General features: G+C 39.2%; 1 protein-coding gene across 1 annotated transcript in view; it reads right to left on the reverse strand.

Annotated features, from left to right (window-relative positions):
* Positions 1 to 1,053: 1,053 nt before the first annotated feature.
* The window catches only part of KCNK12 (potassium two pore domain channel subfamily K member 12), a 52,170-nt gene continuing 33,366 nt past the window's right edge, over positions 1,054 to 19,857 (reverse strand). Inside the window, exon 2 of the mRNA XM_074205424.1 lies at positions 1,054 to 1,949. Within this exon, the coding sequence (XP_074061525.1) occupies positions 1,054 to 1,949 (896 nt within the window). The remainder of the gene's footprint in view (positions 1,950 to 19,857) is intronic.

The raw sequence follows: 19,857 nt of genomic DNA on the forward strand, positions 1-19,857 counted from the left end.
AGCGGGGGGGAACCTGAGAGTTATTCTTGGCAACTGGAATATGAAATCAAATGATTGATACAGTGCTCTGGGGAGCTGTTTTCCCATGGTGTCATGTTATTCTGAGGCTATATGGGCTTGTGGGGTGGTAGGTGGGATTGGGGAGTGGGTGAACACCCTGAAATTTCCCTTCACTTTGATTTCATCTGGCCCTTACACCTCTCTTCATTTTTCTCCTACCTCCCCATGTAGCAGTGTTCCTAGGTCATGGAATTCTGTCTCATTGTCAGAGTAGGTACTTGACTCACCTGTGTCTAGAGACTACTAATGGAGTTGTTTCCAGATCAAGAAAAGGATGAAACAATTCTCCTTATCTGGTGCAAGTTCAGAATGGGGGGGAGCAGTAGTCTTTGACTAAGTGATATGTTTCATCTCATTGCATCAAACTGTGTGTATAATAGGTGTACTGTATACATACATATATAATATATACATATCTATATACACACATACACATAGACATATATATGCAACACATAACTCTCCCCACCCCCAACCTCTCCTAACTAGAACTGCTATTTTTGGAGAATCAAAAAGAAATTGCTATTTTTGGTCCAAATTGTAAATCCTGGACAATTAATATCAAAGCCATAAGAAAGTGCACCATACATTTTGGGGTTTAGAAGAAATGCTATTTCTTGTAGGGACTTGGTGTTGTCCTCACAGATGACCCTCTGGCAGGGGAATACTCTCCAGGTTTCTACCAGCAGAGAGAAACCTAGGACTGTCTTTCTTCTCCAAAGAGCTGAGGTGTCATCTCAGTGCCTGCTAGGTAGAGGCGAAGATTTCCAACATATTTGGGAAGAGACTCTTGAGTTAGCAGATAGCTTAGGATGTTCTTAAATCAACTGGTGATCCTATTAGCCCTGGTAGGATCACTTGATATTTGGTATCTTATTTCGTCTTGTTAGATAAAGAATTAGATAGTGCCACTTTCATAGGGCAAATTTAAAAAGGAAACCAAAAAGCTGCATCTTCTGTCCTTCCCACCCCACCCCACCCCCAGCACCCTATCTACCTGGAATCACTTGTTTCTGCCAGTCGATTGTTCATGATCCCAAGAGCCCCCACACCCCCTGAGAAGCCATTCTGCCGTGTGTTGACACACACACTTCGGGGATAGCCATTAGCTGTCTCAGACAACTGCTTCTGTAAGAGGGCCAGGGAGACCTTGTTGGAAGCAATCAAGTCCCTCATAGAGATCATCTCTCCTGATAACCTCCGGCCTTCTGCATCACTATCATAGTGCCCATCAGCCTCCATTGCGGTGAGGTGGTGGCGGAAGCGAGAGCCAGGGGTGATGGCATTGCGTCTTCCCAGGCGAGAACTGGGTCTCCGACATCGGTTGCAACACTGGCAGCTGAGTTTCTTCAGCATCCAGTTCAGAACCTGCTTGATGATGATGGAGATGACATTGAAGAGGGAATAGATGCAGCACACCCCCATGAGAATGAAGAGGAAATTGCCCAGTCGGTACAACCCTTGGTTTCGGTAGGCCTCTTGCTGACTGCTGACCAGGTCCCCAAAGCCAATGGTGCTGAAAGTCACAAAGCAGTAGTAGAGGGAGTCCATGTAATCCCAACCCTCCACACTGGTGTACATGGCAGAGGCACAGCAGGAGAGGATAATGGCAAAGATGCCCAGGATAAGCATCACGTGGTAGACTGAGGGCTTCCAACCCACCAGGCTGTCTGCCTCTGACAGAGCCGAGCCACGGCGAAAGTTGGGGGGCAGCAGGCCACTCCGGCGTAGCTGCCGTTCATGGCAGGCCCTCATGATGAATGCCAGAAGAGAAATGATACGCTCCAAGAAAAGGTTAAAGAAGAGAATGGTCCCTGCACACCCAAACAGGCCATACGCAATGAGGAAGGCTTTCCCAGCCACAGTTGAAGGTGTAGTCATGCCAAAACCTGTGAAGACAGAGCAGATATCAGTGAAAAGGAGACTGGTAAAATGGTGAGCTCTGGGAATTGTAGCCGTTGGGCATGGGCTAGACAAGATTCTTGCCCTGAGGCAACCCTTAGTCTATGGATGCCACCCTTTGAGGGCTCCAACATTATTGCATCTCTCTTCTTTCCCTGCCTTCCCTCTGTAGCACCAAGCAAGAGGTGATGTTTTGTTGTGGTGGTGGTGGTGGCTTTTAGGTTTTTGTAAGGCAATGGGGTTAAGTGGCTTGCCCAAGGCCACACAGCTAGGTAATTATTAAGTGTCTGAGGCCGGATTTGAACTCAGGTCCTCCTGACTCCAGTGTGCCACCTAGCCGCCCCCAAGAGGCGATGTTTTAATTGTTTGTCCTCTGTTCTCAAAGGGGGCCAATGTCACCTGAAGGACGATGTCTTGACTTTCAAGTGAATTGAATTTAAGTGAGGCAGAGCTGTGCAAATTCACCGTCATGTTGACCTTAAACCCAAGAAGATTGCTGAGTAGGGAAGCCTGTGCCATTTGTTATATATTATCATCTATGTTGGCAGCACGTGTGGGATGCTCTGGAGTCTTTGCCTCTCTTCATTCTGACTTCTTTCTTACCCCTTCTTTGCCCCCATCTCAGTCCCAAATGTACTGCCCTAGTTGCCATCATTCTGTTATAGTTCTCACCAAGCAATCAATCAAGAAACATTTAGAAAGTGCTCATTACTTGCCACTTATTGTGCTGATCACTAGAGATAAAAAAAAGTGGCAAGTCTGTCCCTGCCCTCAAGGAGCTTACAAAAGAATGGAGTAGATGACTTGCAAATGAATATATACAAAGCAATCTATGTTCAATATAAATAGGAAATAATTAACAGGGAGAAGGCATTAATATTGATCAAATGGCATTGACCAAATCTTTCTTATGTTTAGGCAGTCCCTGTATGGGGACTGAACTCCATAAAAGAGGTCAGGTATAGTCTGGAGCTCAGTATTCCTTCGATCAATCAATCAATCATAAAAATAGTTCTTGAAATTGGAAATACTGCAGTTATCAGTCTCTGACATAAGTTTGGCCAGCATTGCCCTGAAGAATTCCATGAACAAATTAGTCAATTGTTTTCTAAGGAAGACCAATACTGATTTTTTTTTTCTTTTCTTTTAAGGCAATGGGGTTATGTGACTTGCCAAAGGTCACATGGCTAGATAATTATTAAGTGTCTGAGGTTGGATTTGAACTCAGGGATTCCTGACTCCAGGGCAGGTGGCTCTATCCACTGTGCCACCTAGCTGCCCCTGATACTGAATTTTAACATACAGGCTAACTCAAGGTCCATGGGAATCTTCATATAATATGTATACTAGATTTTTTTTTAAATGAAAGATGCAGCTTGATAGTGTGCAAAAAGCACACGATTTGGTGTCTGAAAGACCTGAGTTCAAGTATACACCTTAACACTTAACCAACCTCTGAGCAAGTCACTTAATCATTCTTAGCCTCAGTTTAAATCTAATCTCAAGTATTTACTAGCTGAATAACTCTGAGCAAATCATTTAACCTTATTTGCCTCAGTTTCCTTATCTGGAAAATGAGCAGGATAAGGAAAGGGCAGGCCATTTCAGTATCTTTGCCAAGAAAACCCCAAATGGCATCATGAAGAGTTAGATATGACTGAAATGATTGAACAACAACAAGCCTTGGTCAACTCCTTTTCAGTAAAATGGGCCCACAACCACCACCGACTTCCTAGGACTGGACGAAAATTGCATCAAACCTTAAATTTTTTTTATTATAAAACATGAAGTACAACAGAATAGTAAGGGTTACCATGGTGTCACTGCACTGAAGTCTCCCTTTGATGCTTCATACTGTGTCATGGAAGTATCCTTTTCTTAGCAGATTAGAAAAGTTTTGAATAAGGCTAGTAGATAGATTAGATGTCTATTATCTCTCCTCTTGGAGGACAGGAATTGTTTTATTGTTTGTCATCTGTGACCCCAGTGTCTAGCCCAGTGTTTGTAGGATTTAGTACATATTTAACACTTGCTTATTGTTATTCTCACATTTGCTCAGAGTTCTGAGAGGCTTATAAATGAGGAGCTTTGCTGTTGCTGTTATTTTTGTTTGCTTTGCTGTAGAAGCAGATTGACTGTATTTTCTGTCCTCTGACTGTATTTCCTGATTCCTCCCAGGGACATACTGCTGATATTGTCTATGGATCAGGACTCCACATCTTTACTTCAGGACTTGCTCTTAAATTATCCATGGAATGGCCTGTTGGTTTACCATAAAGTGTTATCTGGTTGATACCTCTTTGTGCCACCAGGATTCATGTTTATTATGATTGTAAAAATAAAATCACTGGTATTCATTGCATATCAGGAAAGTACCAAATAAAAACAAGCTCATTCTGACCTATGTAATAATGATCACCAACCTTAGCCCTAGAGAAGAGATGGAGAATTACACGTTTCTTCCCTCTTTTCAGGAGTGAGGACCTATTGTTGTGTAATATTGCCTATATTGTTGATATTTTGCTTAGTAAACTAAGTTCAGTAAACTGAAAATCCCCCCCCCTCTTTTTTACTTTTTACCTTTTTACTCTACCTTTTTACTTTTTTTTTTTTTAAACAAGGGATGGCTGTCTTGGTAGGCGGGGGAAGAGAAATATTTGGAAATGAAGGTGATGTTAAGAGATATCAACATCAAATAACCTCAATGATTTTAGGCAAACATGGAAAAACTTGCATGAAATAATGAAAAATAAAATGAAGAGAACCAAGAGAACTTGTATGCAATAATAGCAATATTGTTTTAAGAATGACTTCGATCAAATAATTTACTTTGGCTATTATAAAATACCCAAATTAACTATAGAGGACATGTGAAGAAAGACACTAATTGTACAAAGAGAAAGAACTTATAAATAGAAGGTTAATTTTATTTGTCTATATCTATATCTATTTACTTATCTGTCTAACTATATGTATCTATGTATCCGTCTATGTATCTGTCTGTCTATCTATCTATCTATCTATCTATCTATCTATCTATCTATCTGTCTGTCTGTCTAATGTGTAGTCCTCTCTAGGGTGGGGGAACAAAGAAAAGAAAAAAGGAAGAGAAAAAATTTACATGATAATTTTGTTGCATGTTTGAAAAGAATAGCAAGTTATGTATGGTAAATTTGTGTTTCAAGTACAATCATCTTATTTATAGAAATGTTTGTGTAATTCCATAAATTAAAAATAAAATTTAGTAATAAAAGAAAAAAGATATCAATAAAATTTCTTTAATCAGTTCTGAACAAGCACAAAATAATTGACTTTTCAATATGCAAATTACCCTTTCAGGGAAGCTCTGTGGCACAGTGGATAGAGAACCAGGTCTGGAGTCAGGAAGACTAATCTTCCTTAGTTCAAATCTGACCTCAGACACTTATTAGCTGTTTGAACCTGGGCAAGTCACTTAAGCCTATTTATCTCAGTTCCTTATCTGTAAAATGAGCTGGAGAAGGAAATGACAAACTACTTTAGTATCTTTGCCAAGAAAATCCCACAGACATAACTGAAAATGTTTGAACTACAGTTCTTTGGAAAAAAACACCCCTAGTGAGGGCATTACTTTGCTAAATATTTAAAAATACAAAAGAAAATTTGAGTCATCTATTCTGTAAAATCAAAATAACTGACTAAGTAGTTCTCTAATGCAAGAAGCAGGGGAACCTGTGATTTCATTGAACTACTTTTTTTTTTATGCTCAGGGTTAGCATATTGCTATCTACAACAACATACTCCTTTTATTGTTCCCGATATTGAAATTTGGACACCTCATTATTCCTGAACCTGTCTACTAAGGCACTTTTATTTTCAGAGATGGGCTCTGCTTTAAAGAGAAGTAGAGCATCAAAACCTGGATTTTCTTCACAAATGCAATGTTCCTCTCTTTGCAATTCCAAAGCCAAGGAAAGCTGTAGTTATCCTTTCTACCACTTGACAGAAGTCAGGGTAGTAAATTTTTTTTGTGTGGTCTTTCTTTTTTCTTTTTGAATAATCATTTTTGGAAAGGTTTTGAGTTTCACATTTTTCCTCCCACCTTCTTTCCCTCCTCTTACCCTGACAAAGAGCAATTTAATAGTTATAAATTTATTTCCATATTAATCATGAAAGAAGGATCAGAACAAAAAGAATAAACTAAAAATATAAAACATTTTTAAAATTGAAAATAGTAAACTTTGGTCTGCATTCATACTCCATAGTTCCTTCTCTAGATGTGGATGTATTTCCCATCACACATCCTTTAGAACTGTCTTTGATTATTGTACTGCTGAGATGAGCAAATCCATCATAATACAATATTGCCATTAATGTACACAATGTTCTTATGGTTCTGCTCAATTCACTTAGCATCAGTTCATGTAAATATTTAAAAACCTTTTGAAGTCCTACTCCTTATGATTTGTATAGAATGATAGAACTCCATCACATTCAAAAGGGATTGTCCTCGTGGGTTTCAAGTCATCAGATCAGAGCACAGGGACTTTTGAAGAAGAGTTCATCCAACTTTTACTTTTGCCAGTATTTTAATATCAAGGTGAGCACCTTTTGGACATTAGTCAAGTCCAGGGTTAGCACTGATGGTGCTAAGGTGATTGAGAAGCAGACAGTGATTGGAGCTCAGTCACTGTGACAAATGCATGGGCCAAAGCAGGTGTCATTAGTCAAGGGCTCTTCCCACTCTTATCATGGCTCTACCCAACACTGTAAGACCCTTTGAGTAAATGTCATATTACTGTTCAGTCATTTCAGTCACATCTGAGTCTTCATTAATTCCATTTGATTTTTTTCTCAGCAAAATTACTATATTGTTTTGTCCTTTCCTTCTCCAGCTCATTTTACCAATGAGGAAACTAAGGGAAGTAGGCTAAAATGACATGTCCAGGGTCACACAGTTCGCAAGTGTCTGAGACTCAGGAGAAAATGAGTCTTCTTGCCTCCAAACCCAGAACCTCTAACTGTGACTAGCCACAAGCTGGCTATTATTTTCCCCTTGACACTACCCCTTTGTGAGAGTTATAATATTTTTCTCATTGGTCTAAGTGATTTATCCAATCAAATTTCATGAATTACTTCCATTCTACTCTAGGAAAAAACCCCTTTTTTTATCTTGATCCCTGCTGTATTACCTAATTACTCAATCTTCCATGTAATTTTAGAATAAATGTTTAATTGAAGTAATTAAAATGTGTCAAGAGAGTAATATCAATTCTCATTCACCCATTCACATGATTTCTATTTTTGATAACTCAATCTATCTTGTTTTATCCATCTTTGGAGTGCAAACAGTGGGAGGGAGTCAGAACAGAGTCAGGGCTTGGAAGATCCAGTTGTCCCATCACATCAAAAAATGTGGCATTTACATAGTTAGTTCATTCTTTCCTGCTCCAGATCCCCTGTAATCCCTGCTCCATTTTCTGGATACAATAAACCCAATGTAATACCATGCAAATCCAGACCTCACTCATACATGAATGAAGACATTGTCATTAAAACACTGGCAAAGGTAAACAGCTATACCACATGGCGCTTTGGCCCTATTTTAATTACTATTTTTGCTTCTGCTTCATTTCAACCCTTCTTCCAAAGTCCTAAAAAATTAGAAATTAATTTTAATCCCATTTTGCTAAGACAATCAAGCTAGATTTAATAATATTCCTTTTTTATTACTTACCTTTGAAAACTTCACCCATCAGGGTGGCTAGGTGGCGCAATTGGGGCGGCTAGGTTGCGCAATGGATAGAGCACAGGCCCTGGAGTCAGGAGTACCTGAGTGCATATCTAGCCTCAGACACTTCATAATTACCTAGCTGTGTGGCCTTGGCAAGCCACTTAACCCCACTGCCTTGCAAAAAAAAAACCCAAAAAGCTTCACCCATCACCCATATCCCAGAGAAACTTGGCTAATGTTTATTTTTTGTCTTTGTAATACCATCTTTGTAACCCCACCCATCACCCATTTTCTAGAAAAATGGGGTCAAATTCCATCAATTCCCAACATATGAAAACTATTCCCATTACCTGGAAGCCTTTTTTCCCCCATTCTTTTCCTGTGGTTAAGGGTTTTTCAGAAAGGGAGGACCAAATGATGTAATCTCAATGTTGATTATATCTTTGATGGACAATCAGAAGAAGTAATTCCTATATTGCTTGAAATTCTGCCCTGTCATTTTACTAATTGTTATAAAACACCATTGTCATTCCTCACTTAAGGTCTTAGGTCATTGAAAGAGGTCATTGACCCAATTTATTGGTTACTGATAGTTGAATTAATAAATTAATCATTCTTAGAACTTTACTACCTTGTTTATCTTAACTTTAACATCATCACTGTCTATCCTGAAGACTCTTCAGATTGCCTGTGCAATCTCTCAGCTCCATGTTTTTGAATTAGACCAAACTTTTTTTTTTTTTAGTTTTTTGCAAGACAATGGGGTTAAGTGGCTTGCCCAAGGCCACACAGCTAGGTAATTATGAAGTGTCTGAGGCTGGATTTGAACTCAGGTACTCCTGACTCCAAGGCCAGTGCTCTATCCACTGTACCACCTAGATGCCCCAAGACCAAACTTTTTAAGAGTTAGTACATACATTGCTAAATTAACCTTACCAACTACAAGAACAGGTTACCAAGTCATGTCAAATAATGAGAGTGTTGAGCACTGAAAGACATAAGCTTAAAGAATGCTAAATGTCCTTCCTCAAAAAGCTCATAACAATGGGAGGAGACTGAAAAGGGAGAAGAGTGAGAGGGTTTGGTGGAGAGAATCTGGTGAGCAATGAAGACATGGTTGCCCCTTAAAATGGAGGTCTCAGAAGAAGGGATCCCAGGGCGATTGGATTACCAAGTGTGTGGAGGAGGACAGGAACAAGCCTTTATCAAATGCCTATTCTATGTCAGACACTATGTGAAGCATTTTACAGACATTATCTCATTGGACCTTCATAACAATTCTGTGAGATCTTTATTTATTCCCACTTTACAGTTGAGGAAACTGAGGCTGCCAGAGGTTAAGTTAACATTGAGGGTCTCAGAGCTAGTAAGTATGGAAGGTGGATTTAAATTGAAATCTTCTTGATTCCAGCTCTGCATTCTTATTTATCACACCATTCAGATACCTGTGGGGAGACAGAGAGTGGGCAACTAGCTGATATCTGAGCCCTTGGACAGGACCCTGGACCTGTTTTCTTGGGGAGGTATCTGAATGGCTCTGGGCAAGGTGTTTTTATCTTGATAGAGGGAGTTCATAAAGCTTCAAATAAACAATTAGAAAATGTTCACCATTCCTGTGATAAACCTTTCCTTTCAATTCTTTGGTTTTCCAGTAACAAGAGGTTCCTGCCCAAGAGCAGGATGTTTTGTTTATAATGTGATTAAACTGCCACCCAGGTTTTGCAGAAAACAGACTTAATTTGCTGCTTTGACAAAAGCTGTGAAACACCTTTCCATGATTTTCCTGGTGCTGCCTTATCAAATAGGGAAGCACCTGTAGCACTCTAGGTAATACCATAATTACCATACTGTAATGTATACTGTAATATTTAACAGGGATTTCAGAGGCTTGCTGGGAGCTTGTTGGCAAACATTCTGATTCTGAGCTTCAATTGCACAGCAAATCAGAGATCCCAGAATTAAATCCTCTTGTCTAATTTGACTCTGGAACATAAGTAACCAGCCTTCATGGCATATTTCCCTCCTAAGCCCTCAGCAAAATGAGTGGAGGAAATTCTTCAAAGCAGAGCCCTGAAATTCAAGGACTGTGTAATGTGTAATATGGATAGTAAAAGTGTAATGTGGAACAGAAAGACTTTTAGGGAGGACAACAGAATATCTATCAATTCATCCTTTTATCCAAGTATGATGGAAGTTGGAGAGGGAGAGAAAACAGGAACGGTTAGAAAATATTCTCCCTCCAACCATTAACATATAATGCTGTAGAATGTTGTAGAAAGAGAGACTTCAGGGAGGATAAGAGAACATCTATGCATCCATTTATCAATCCATCTATCCCTCCAGGTATGATGGAAGTTTCAGGAAAGAATTAAGATTGATGCCAGAAAAAACTTCCAAATATTTATACCTATTCAAAAGTGAATTGTACTGTTTTTTTTAGTTTAGTTTTTTTTTTTAGTTTTTGCAAGGCAATGGGGTTAAGTGACTTGCCCAAGGCCACATAGCTAGGTAATTATTAAGTGTCTGAGGTCAGATTTGAACTCAAGTACTCCTGACTCCAGGGCCGGTGCTCTATCCACTGCGCCACCTAGCTGCCCTTCTGTGCCACCTAGCGGCCCTGGATTGTGCTGTTTTGGGAAGCAGAAAATTCTTGCTTATTAGAAATTTTTAAGCAAAGACTGAATGACTATCATACTTGTTGTAAAGAGATTCTAGTTCAGACATAAGTTGCATTATGACTTCCAAATAAGTTTCTATGAAAAATATTAAAACAAGTCTTACCATAAAGGAACTTACAACAGGGAAGGGTCACCTCAAAGGGAAATGTGATAAGTTCTGAATATTATTTTATTTTTTCAATTACATGAAAAGATAGTTTTCACCATTCACCTTCTTATGAGCTTTTGAGTTCTACACTTTTCTGCCTCCTTCCCTTCCCTTCCCTCTCCCAATGATAGCAAGTAATTTGATATAGGGTAAATATGAACAATCCTGTTTAACATATTTCCATATCAATCATTTTGTGAAAGAAGAATCAGAACTAAAGGGAGAAAAACATGAAAAAGAAAAAAACATAAAGCAAGTTTTAAAAACTGAAAATAGGGGGCGGCTCGGCAGCTCGGTGGCGCAGTGGATAGAGCACCGGCCCTGGAGTCAGGTGTACCTGAGTTCAAATCTGGCCTCACACACTTAATAATTACCTAGCTGTGTGGTCGTGGGCAAGCCACTTAACCCCATTTGCCTTGCAAAAACCTAAAAAACAAACAAACATGAAAAAATATGCTTTGGTTTATATTCAGACTCCAAAGTTTTTCCTCTGGATATAGATTGCAATTTCCATAACAGGTTTCTCAGGAAAATTTAATAAGTTCTATGAAATGAAAAAAGTGCTTGGAGGATTCAGAGGAGGCAGAAATATTATGACTGGTCTATTAGATAGAGAAAGGCTTCATTTAGTGAATGGAGTTTAATCTAGGAGAGATAGATAGGAGAATGCTCCTGGAAGAGGGAATAGCAAGAAAAGAGGCACAATTTGGAAAGAATGAGGAATATTGGAGAAAATGGGAGAATCCAAATTTATTGGCAAGTAGGCTATTTTGAGAACATTACAAGAAAATACTAGACAGACATCTGGTAAATCTAGCAGTAGCAACAGTAGGAGTAGACTGGTTCTGTGACCAGGGTGTAGTGTGAAACTGAAATCAATACTCAACATCTAGGGAACCAAAGAGCTGTTGGGCATCTTTGGGGATTTATTACATAACTGTACCCAACATCTGTCAGGCTGTCTAGCTATGCTGGACAGTCTTATTTATTTAATCTTGATAATAGTGAAGAATTGTGCATCTTTATCATTTTAGGGACAGGATCCCCGCTTTATGAGAAATCAACCAATTTAAAAATTAGCAAATATTATGAACAAGGCCCACACTCTTTGTCTCCTAGATAAGAGATTAAAATTAATTGCTGGAAATGTGTGTCTATGTCTGTGTCTGTGTCTTGGGGAGGGTAAGCTGATCAGACTGTGCTAAAATAAATACAGGCATTGAAAGAGCAATGTATTGTTGTTAGAAGACCAGGACACTAATCTGGGCTTTGCTAGTTCACAAGTCACAACACCCTTGACAAATAATTTCATCTCTTTTACAACTCTTGGTTTCTTCAACAATTAACCAAGGAGATTATGATCATATTTTCTGATCTCATTTATTTTCTCCACTCACAGGCTAACTCTATTTTGAACCCTTATTGTCTCCTGCTATGATGATTACTGAAGTCTCCCAATCGGTCTCTCTGCTTCCAAGCTCTTCCTTCTCCATCCTATCCTTCACAAAGTTGCCAAAATAAACTTCCTAAGAAGGTCTGACCATGTTCTTCTTTGCTCAAAAACCATCAGAAGCTCTTCCATTGCCTTTAAAGCAAAATATCATCACTTTGACCTACACTTTCACAGTCAGTTTCCAAACCACTTTTTTTTTTTTAGTTTTTGCAAGGCAATGGGGTTAAGTGGCTTGCCCAAGGCTACACAGCTAAGTAATTATTAAGTGTCCTGAGACCGGATTTGAATCCAGGTACTCCTGACTCCAAGGCCGGTGCTTTATCCACTACGCCACCTAGCCGCCCCTCCAAACCGCTTTTCTAGAGAGGTTTACTTGTTATTTCCTAGAGAGAACATTGTATCTTCAGCTCTTATCAGTTAGTAAATAAATATTTAAGTATCTTCTATGTGATATGCACTGTATTAAATGCTGTATATACAAAGAAAGGCAAAGAGAGCCACTGCCCTCAAGGAACTTTCATTCTAATGGGAGGAAACAACATGCAAAAACTAAGTGCAAATGAGATATATAGGAGATAAAATGAAGATAGTCTAACAGAAGAAGGTACTAGCATTCGTGAGAGAAGAATCAGCAAAGGATTCCTATAAGTGTGGTTTTTTAACTGGATTGCCAAGGAAGTCAGGAGATAAAAATGAGGAGGGGGAGCATTCCAGGCATGGGGGACAGTCAGAGAAAATGCTTTAAGTTGGGAGATAATAGAGTCATTCAAAACAAAAACATGGGAGTCATGTTACCTTCTCATAGAAAATGTGGTGGTTGAAGTATAAGGCATAAGAAGACTTGAAAGTTGGGTGCCAGATTTTGAAAGGCTTTCAAAATGATAGATGAGTCAGAAGCTACTGGAGTTACCTGAGTAGGGGAAGGACATAGTCAGACCTGGAGCACTTCGGCAGCAGTTTTCCTAACACCAGTGAATGGCTGAAGACCAATTGGAGTGGGGAGAGACTTGTTAGATACCAACTAACAGGCTATTTCAATAATCCAGGAGTGAGGTGAAGAGGACCTGCCCCAGGGTAGTGGTGGGGTCAGAGGGAAGAAAAGGGCATATCCTACATGCTACAAGCTATTCTACAAGAGCAAAACTGACTGAATGAACATAGGGCATGAGAGAGTGTGAGGAGTCAAGGTGTGAGACTGGATCCCTGGGAAGATAGTGGGGTACTCATAAAGAATTTAGGAAGAGGAGAGGGTTTCGGGAGAAAGAGAATGGATTTGTTTTTGAACCCAGTGAGTTTAAGCTGTCTATGGGACATTCAATTCAAGATGTCCAGTAGGTAGCCAGTCACGTGAGACAGAAGATTAGCAGAGATGCCAGTTAAGTAGATTTGAGAGTAAATCCGTGGAAGCTGTTGGGATTACTGAGTAAAACAGATTAGAGGGAGAAGAGAAGAAGATTGAAGGCAGAGCCCTATGGAAAACTGATAACTATTATGCATGAATTTGATGAGGATCCAGTGGAGGAACTGAGAAGGAGCAGTTGGGTAAATTGGAGGAGAGCCAGGAGAGAGCATCACAAAAACCTAGTGAGAAGAAAAGTATCTGAGAGACTGTCATTTGGAATTTCCAGTCATCTTCATGGTTCAGAACAAGGTCTTACATTTCTCAAACCCCAATTGTTCATCCTCTCCATCCATGGAAGCCATTTTAGATATATTATTCATATTTTTGTATTTCTTTGTCAACCGAGATATGTTGCTTTTTTGCAGTAGAATATTAACTCCTTACAGGACAAAACTATTTAGTTTTCAGTTTTGCTCCAACAACTAGAGTGACTCCTGTATAAATGAATGAATTATCTCCCTGTTTGACATCTCAAAAACCTGCAGCCACAGAAACCAGAGTAAAATGTGATGGATAAATATTTAATAAAATAAATAAAATACAAAATGTTTTAAAACTAATCAATATGCACTTCATATTCAATATCACTGGTGCATAGAATGTTGAATCTGGTGTCAGGAAAGCAACTTCAAACCCAACTTTACTAGATATGCAACTGTGGACAGCAGCTTTCAAAATGAAACTTTTGAAGCCTCAGTTTCCTCATTTATAAAATATAGATAATAATCCTTGTTTCACTATCTCATTCTAAGTGAGAAAAAAGAATTGCTATGGGCTTCTAGGTTGGGGAAGAGGTTGTGTAATCTCCTCAACTGGCTGCCATTGAGTTATAAATTCATGCTACCATATTTTCTAGTTATTTCTTTGTATTTGTTCTTTCCTGATCTTAACAAATACATTTTGTAGACAGACACAGGCTATAAAAATGTAGCTTCAAAAAAAATCAGAAGAACCATTCAAAGTCCCATTAGCAATTTGGAGCTGGTAGTAGTAGTGATTGAGCTGATGAGAAACTGTTTTTTGTGGCGTTTGACAGACTCTAGGACTGAACTGATCTGGCAGTCAAGATACACAGAGATGAATTTGATGCACAATTTATGAAGGGTGAAAGAACTTCCAAAACACTCCTGCCCCTCCCCTCACTTTAGGAGTGGATGTTTTCTAGTAATTACTTCAAGTTTGAGTCTACTTTCCCTAGGAACCAAATGGGTGTATAGAGAGAATAATGTTTCCCTGAGTTGGAGGCATGTTGTTATACTTCAGTCTTTGATATTTTTTTTGTCCTTCATTCTTGAAGAAGACCAGGACATCAGGGAGGTGAAGCTATGGCAAGCACATGAATTGAATGTGAATTGGAGGGGGCAGTGCTGTGCTAAGTCATCAGCCTCACTTTCTCCTCCAGAGTCATCTGGGTCCAGTGGCCAGATATGGATCAGGACAACTGGAGATGACCCCGGATGTGAGGCAATCAGGGTTAAGTGACTTGCTCAAGGTCACACAACTAGTAAGAGTCAAGTGTCTGAGGAAGGATTTGAATTCCTGTCTTCCTTCTATTCAGAGGCAACTAGGTGGTGCAATGGATAGAACACTGACCCTAGAGTCCAGTTTCAGACATTTACCAGCATTTTGGATAAATCATTGACCTCTCTGTTTCCTCAGCTATAAAATAACAATGATGATGGTGATGTTCATCACAGGGTTTCTGTGATGATTAAATGAAATCAAATCAGGGAATGGCTCTTGGCAAGGCAAAAAGATTCTTCTCTTCATAGTTGTCATCCATAGAAAAGTTTAAAGTAGGTAGTTTTTAGTTAATATCTTCCCTCTCCTCCCATGGTGCCTAGGATAATGATGAACATATTAGGTAGTCTTCAGTAAAATATCTCTCAGGTAGATAAATAAGAGGATACATAAGTTGGCTGATTCAACTTAGTCACAGCCCTCCAGTTCTCACCTAGAAAATGAGCTGCACTCAAATCTTATGATTCTCATGGTCTCTTTTATCCCAGGGACATGCTGCAGGTAACTTGACTGAGCATTTGCACCTTAGAAAATCAGCAAACCCCACAAATCAGGGCTTAATTTATTGTTTTATTGATTGTCTAAGCTTCAAAAAGAGCATCTAGGTGATAGTAGGTAGAGTGCCAACCCTGGAGTCAGGAAGACCTGAGTTAAAATCTGAACCCAGATCTCTCTATCTGTGACCCTGTGTAATCCTGTCTGCCTCAGTTTCTTCATCTACAAAATGAGCTGGAGGAGAAGATGGCAAACCATTCCAGTATCTTTGCCAAGAAAACTCCAATAGGGGTCAGGAAGAGTCAGACATGACTGGAATGACTGAACAACAACAAAAGCTTAAGAAAGTGATGAATAGGGGCAGCTAGGTGGCACAGTGGATAGAGCACCAACCCTGAAGTCAGGAGGACCTGAGTTCAAATCTGACCTCAGACACTTAATCTTTACTTAGCTGTGTGACCTTGGGCAAGTCACTTAACCCCAATGCCTTGCAAAAAGCAAAAAAAAGTGATGAATAAAATGTTAAGGCAGATTGAACTTAAAGTGTGTCTGATGAATTTCAACACCCTCACCCCCACTCCTAGAGTTGGTGTTAAATATTTCCCAGCATTCTACTGCTTTCACCTCTAAAACCTTAGGTTGAAGCAGATACAGACAATCACAGATTTAGAGCTGGGAGTTAACTGAGAAACCACTGAGTCCAACTCTTTCATTTTTCAGATAAGGGAATTGAGATACAAAATAATGTGCCACAAGTCAAGTCTAAAGAAGGATTTGAACCCAGACCTTCTGATTCCAAGTCCAGTGTCTTTTCTACTACACCATGTGATTTCCAAGAATTATCAGATCCTAATAACTCCATTTGATTGATTAATTTCTAGATTTCCTTTCCCCGATAATAGCTAGTCTCTATATATTGCCCTAAAGTTTGAAAAGCACTTAATAAATATTATCTCATTTTATCTTTACAACAGTGCTGGAAAGTAGGTACATTTTTATTGCCATTTTATAGATAGCAGCCAGCAATGAAATAACTTTCTTAGAGTTGCAACTCTAGTTAATTATCTGAGGCAGGATTTGAACTCTGGATTTCTTGCCTTGGGCTCTATCCAGTGCATCTTTAGAGTCAAGAACGACTTTCGTTTGTCTGGGATGGCTTTGTTCAGTCCCTGTTAAGAGGCAAGGGAATGGACTAAAAGACCTTTCAGGAGCTCCTCCAGTCCGACTGTGGGACCTGGCTTCATTCCTCTCTACTTTTCTCTACACCATATAGTGGCAGCAGGGATAACAGGATGAGACGCTCAATTCTCTAGCCCTGATCTTGCGGCAGTGTTTATATTTATCCTGTTAACTGTGGGAGCCTGTTTATACTCGGAGAAATAACCTTACAGGCAAGAGTAGTGAGCTGCCAAGAAATCAGCTGGTTCTGTGCGGCAAGCTGGGCTCTTCCGGGCCACAGCTACTCCCTAGGAGATCCCAAAATAACTACCCCTTGGATTTCTCCTGAACATGGTCCCCTGAGGCTCACTCAGATCTGCCCTCACACCATCCCCACTTGAGCAGGGTCAAGGATTATTCTCCCCAGGGAGATGTGACATTAAAATTTGTGATGTTGGTGAATGGTTTTTAGTTGCGTCTGACTAATGGGACTGATTTTAAGTAACCCTATTACAACTTATTCATACAAATGAATTTTGTCTCTAGGCCTCAGAAGAGGGGTTTCTGTACGAATAGGGCCCCATAAATAACTATGGAACAAATACAAGTATAAATAATTCTGTTGGGTCAAGGGGAGTTTGGTTTCCAGTTAGTTGTAGCCTAAATGTCCTCAAATAGGGTATTATCTCCAACCCAGGGGCAAGGCTAGCCCATCTGTTCCCTTCAAAATAGTTTCCTTTAGAGTAAGTCTAAAACACCCCATATTGCCTAGAAAAAGATGAACGTATACTGGACACACACAAAGCCACACTCAAAACTGTTGGTTGATAATCCCCCAAATTGCATTTGAGTCAGCATTTTTTTCTCTCTCTGAAAAGTGGCAGAGTGGGCAGATTTGTATGCTAATTAGGTTTGCTCAGGACAGAGGTAAACCCTCCAGGAAGAAAAACTTCATCATCAAAATTCTGATGTGTTTGTTTAAAGACAGCAACAAAGTTAGGGGAAGTCAAGGAGAAGAGAGAGAAAGAGATAGAAAGATCCAGTTATAATCAGTTATGTTAGGCAGGTGCTCTTAACTTAGGGTAATTAAATTTTAATTTAATATGTTTCAATATAATTAGCTTTCTTTATAAAATACTAAGTATTTTATACATTTAAAAACATTCTTTTGAGAAGGAACACAGTTCCACCAGACTTTATTGTCAAAGGGATGGAAGATCCCCAAAATGTTAAAAAAATCCAGAAAGTCACATCTTATCAAAGATGTAAGGAAGCAAGTAATCACAGCACTCAGAGCAAGCAAGCTCTACAAAATGTCCCTAGGTCCATTTTTTTCCTAAAGGGAACTCTTGGAGAATTTAACAAGTAACTAAAAAAGATTTTGGCAAATATACAACTTTTTTTTTGCCTTGTCTAATTTTTCCCCCCTTACAATTATTGATGTTGTCATGTCTTTCAAGGAATATAATATGATTTTTGAGCTATGGTTGGAAGACATCTGGTTGGATTAGAGACCTGCTTGAAGGTGACTTTTGCTGTGCCAAATCAAAATGCCTTCTATTCTCAACAAACAATGATCACAATGGGATCTTATTTTTCTCTAGTTTCAGTTCATTGTAAAATTGTAATGATGTCCAACATTGTGATGGTGGAGGTCTAGTCAGTCATTCGATCAATAAGCATTTATTAAAAGTGACTGTCATTCACTCTACTAAGACAAAGGATGCAAAGAAAGGCAAAATTCCTACCCTTAAGAAGCTTCTATGCTGCGGGAGGAGACAGCAAATGGATAATTATGTATATACAAGATATCAGCAAGATAGAAAGAGGAAAATCTTAGCCGGAAGACTAATACTGAGTTTAGAAGGAAGGAACTGGGGGGAGAGGAGAAGGAGGTCTTCTTCAAAAGGAGATATTTAAGCAGAGTTTTGATGGAAGCTAAGAAAGCTGGGAGTTGGATATAAGATCATGAACATAGTCTAAGATGCTCCTGTTTATATCTGACATTGTGTTGATTGCACCAACTTGTAGAAAAATTCAGTTTCCTCAAAGAGATTCATAGCAAGCCACTCCAAAGCATTTGGCCTTTCCACTCAAATGAAAAAGACCAAGTGGATGAACATTGTCTGTTGGGCAGATTGTGAGGTATACAAATGGATGGAAAAGCTATAGAACTTTTCTTTCAGTCTATATTTGGGAGAGTTATTTGGACTCACTCTTGAACACAGGGAGGAAAATAGGTTATACTTGCATTTGAATCTACTCTACCTGGAACAGAGTAAGTTCTTAATTAATGTGAGTTGGTTGATCCAAAGTTATAGAGTTCTTTTAACAGCCATAACATTGCTGATGTAGAATGCAAGAATTAGAAATGATTATCACAAAGAGGGCAATGGAGACATCCAAGGTAAACATGAGCAGGCAGTGTAAAATGAATGAGGAATGCCAAAGACAAAAAAGGGAGAAAAATATGTATTCAAGGACTTGTATAATAGGAATAGAAAAATGGGATGATCCTGTGGTTAATAATAAGAATTTGCCTTTATATTTATATTTTTTATATATCTATATATTTATATCTACATTTTCATTGCCCAGAGTTCATCAATATTGTACAATTATTAAATGACGATGTGCATACCCGGGTTCTGGATGATGGATCATGCTCTGGAGATTTCCCAATCATCAATGGTGTGAAACAAGGATGTTTCCTTGCTCCCAAGCTTTTTAGCATGATGTTTTCAGCCATGTTATCAAACACCTTCAATGAGGATGAACATGGTCTCAAGGTCAGCTCCTACAATGATGGTAAATTCTTCAACTTGAAAAAGCTACAAATGAAGACCAAAGTGGAGGAAGTGTTGTTGCACAATCTTCTATTTGTAGATGATTGTGCTCTTAAGGCAGCCTCTGAAGCTGAGATGTAACAAAGAATGGATCAATCTATGCTCCTTGTACTCATTTGGGTCTAACAATAAACACCAAGAAAACACAGGTGCTCCATCAGGCAGCACCACACCATCCATGTGTGGAATTATCAATTATAGTAAATGGAGAAGTTCTGAGTACTGTGGACAAGTTCACTTACCTTGGCAGTTCCTTTCCAGAGAGATACACATTGAAAATGAGGTTGAAATATGCATTGCCAGAGTTAGCTCAGTATGGGAGACTCCAGAAGAAAGTGTGGGGGAGAGAAGAGGTATTAGACTGACCACCAAACTGGAGGTCACAGAGTCGTTGTGCTGATCTCATTGCTGTATGCCTGTGAAACCTGGACTGTCTACCAGTGCCATGTCAGGAAACTGAATGGCTTCCATATAAATTGTC

Source organism: Macrotis lagotis, chromosome 1 (assembly GCF_037893015.1).
Source record: "Macrotis lagotis isolate mMagLag1 chromosome 1, bilby.v1.9.chrom.fasta, whole genome shotgun sequence".
Taxonomy (NCBI): Eukaryota; Metazoa; Chordata; class Mammalia; order Peramelemorphia; family Peramelidae; genus Macrotis; species Macrotis lagotis.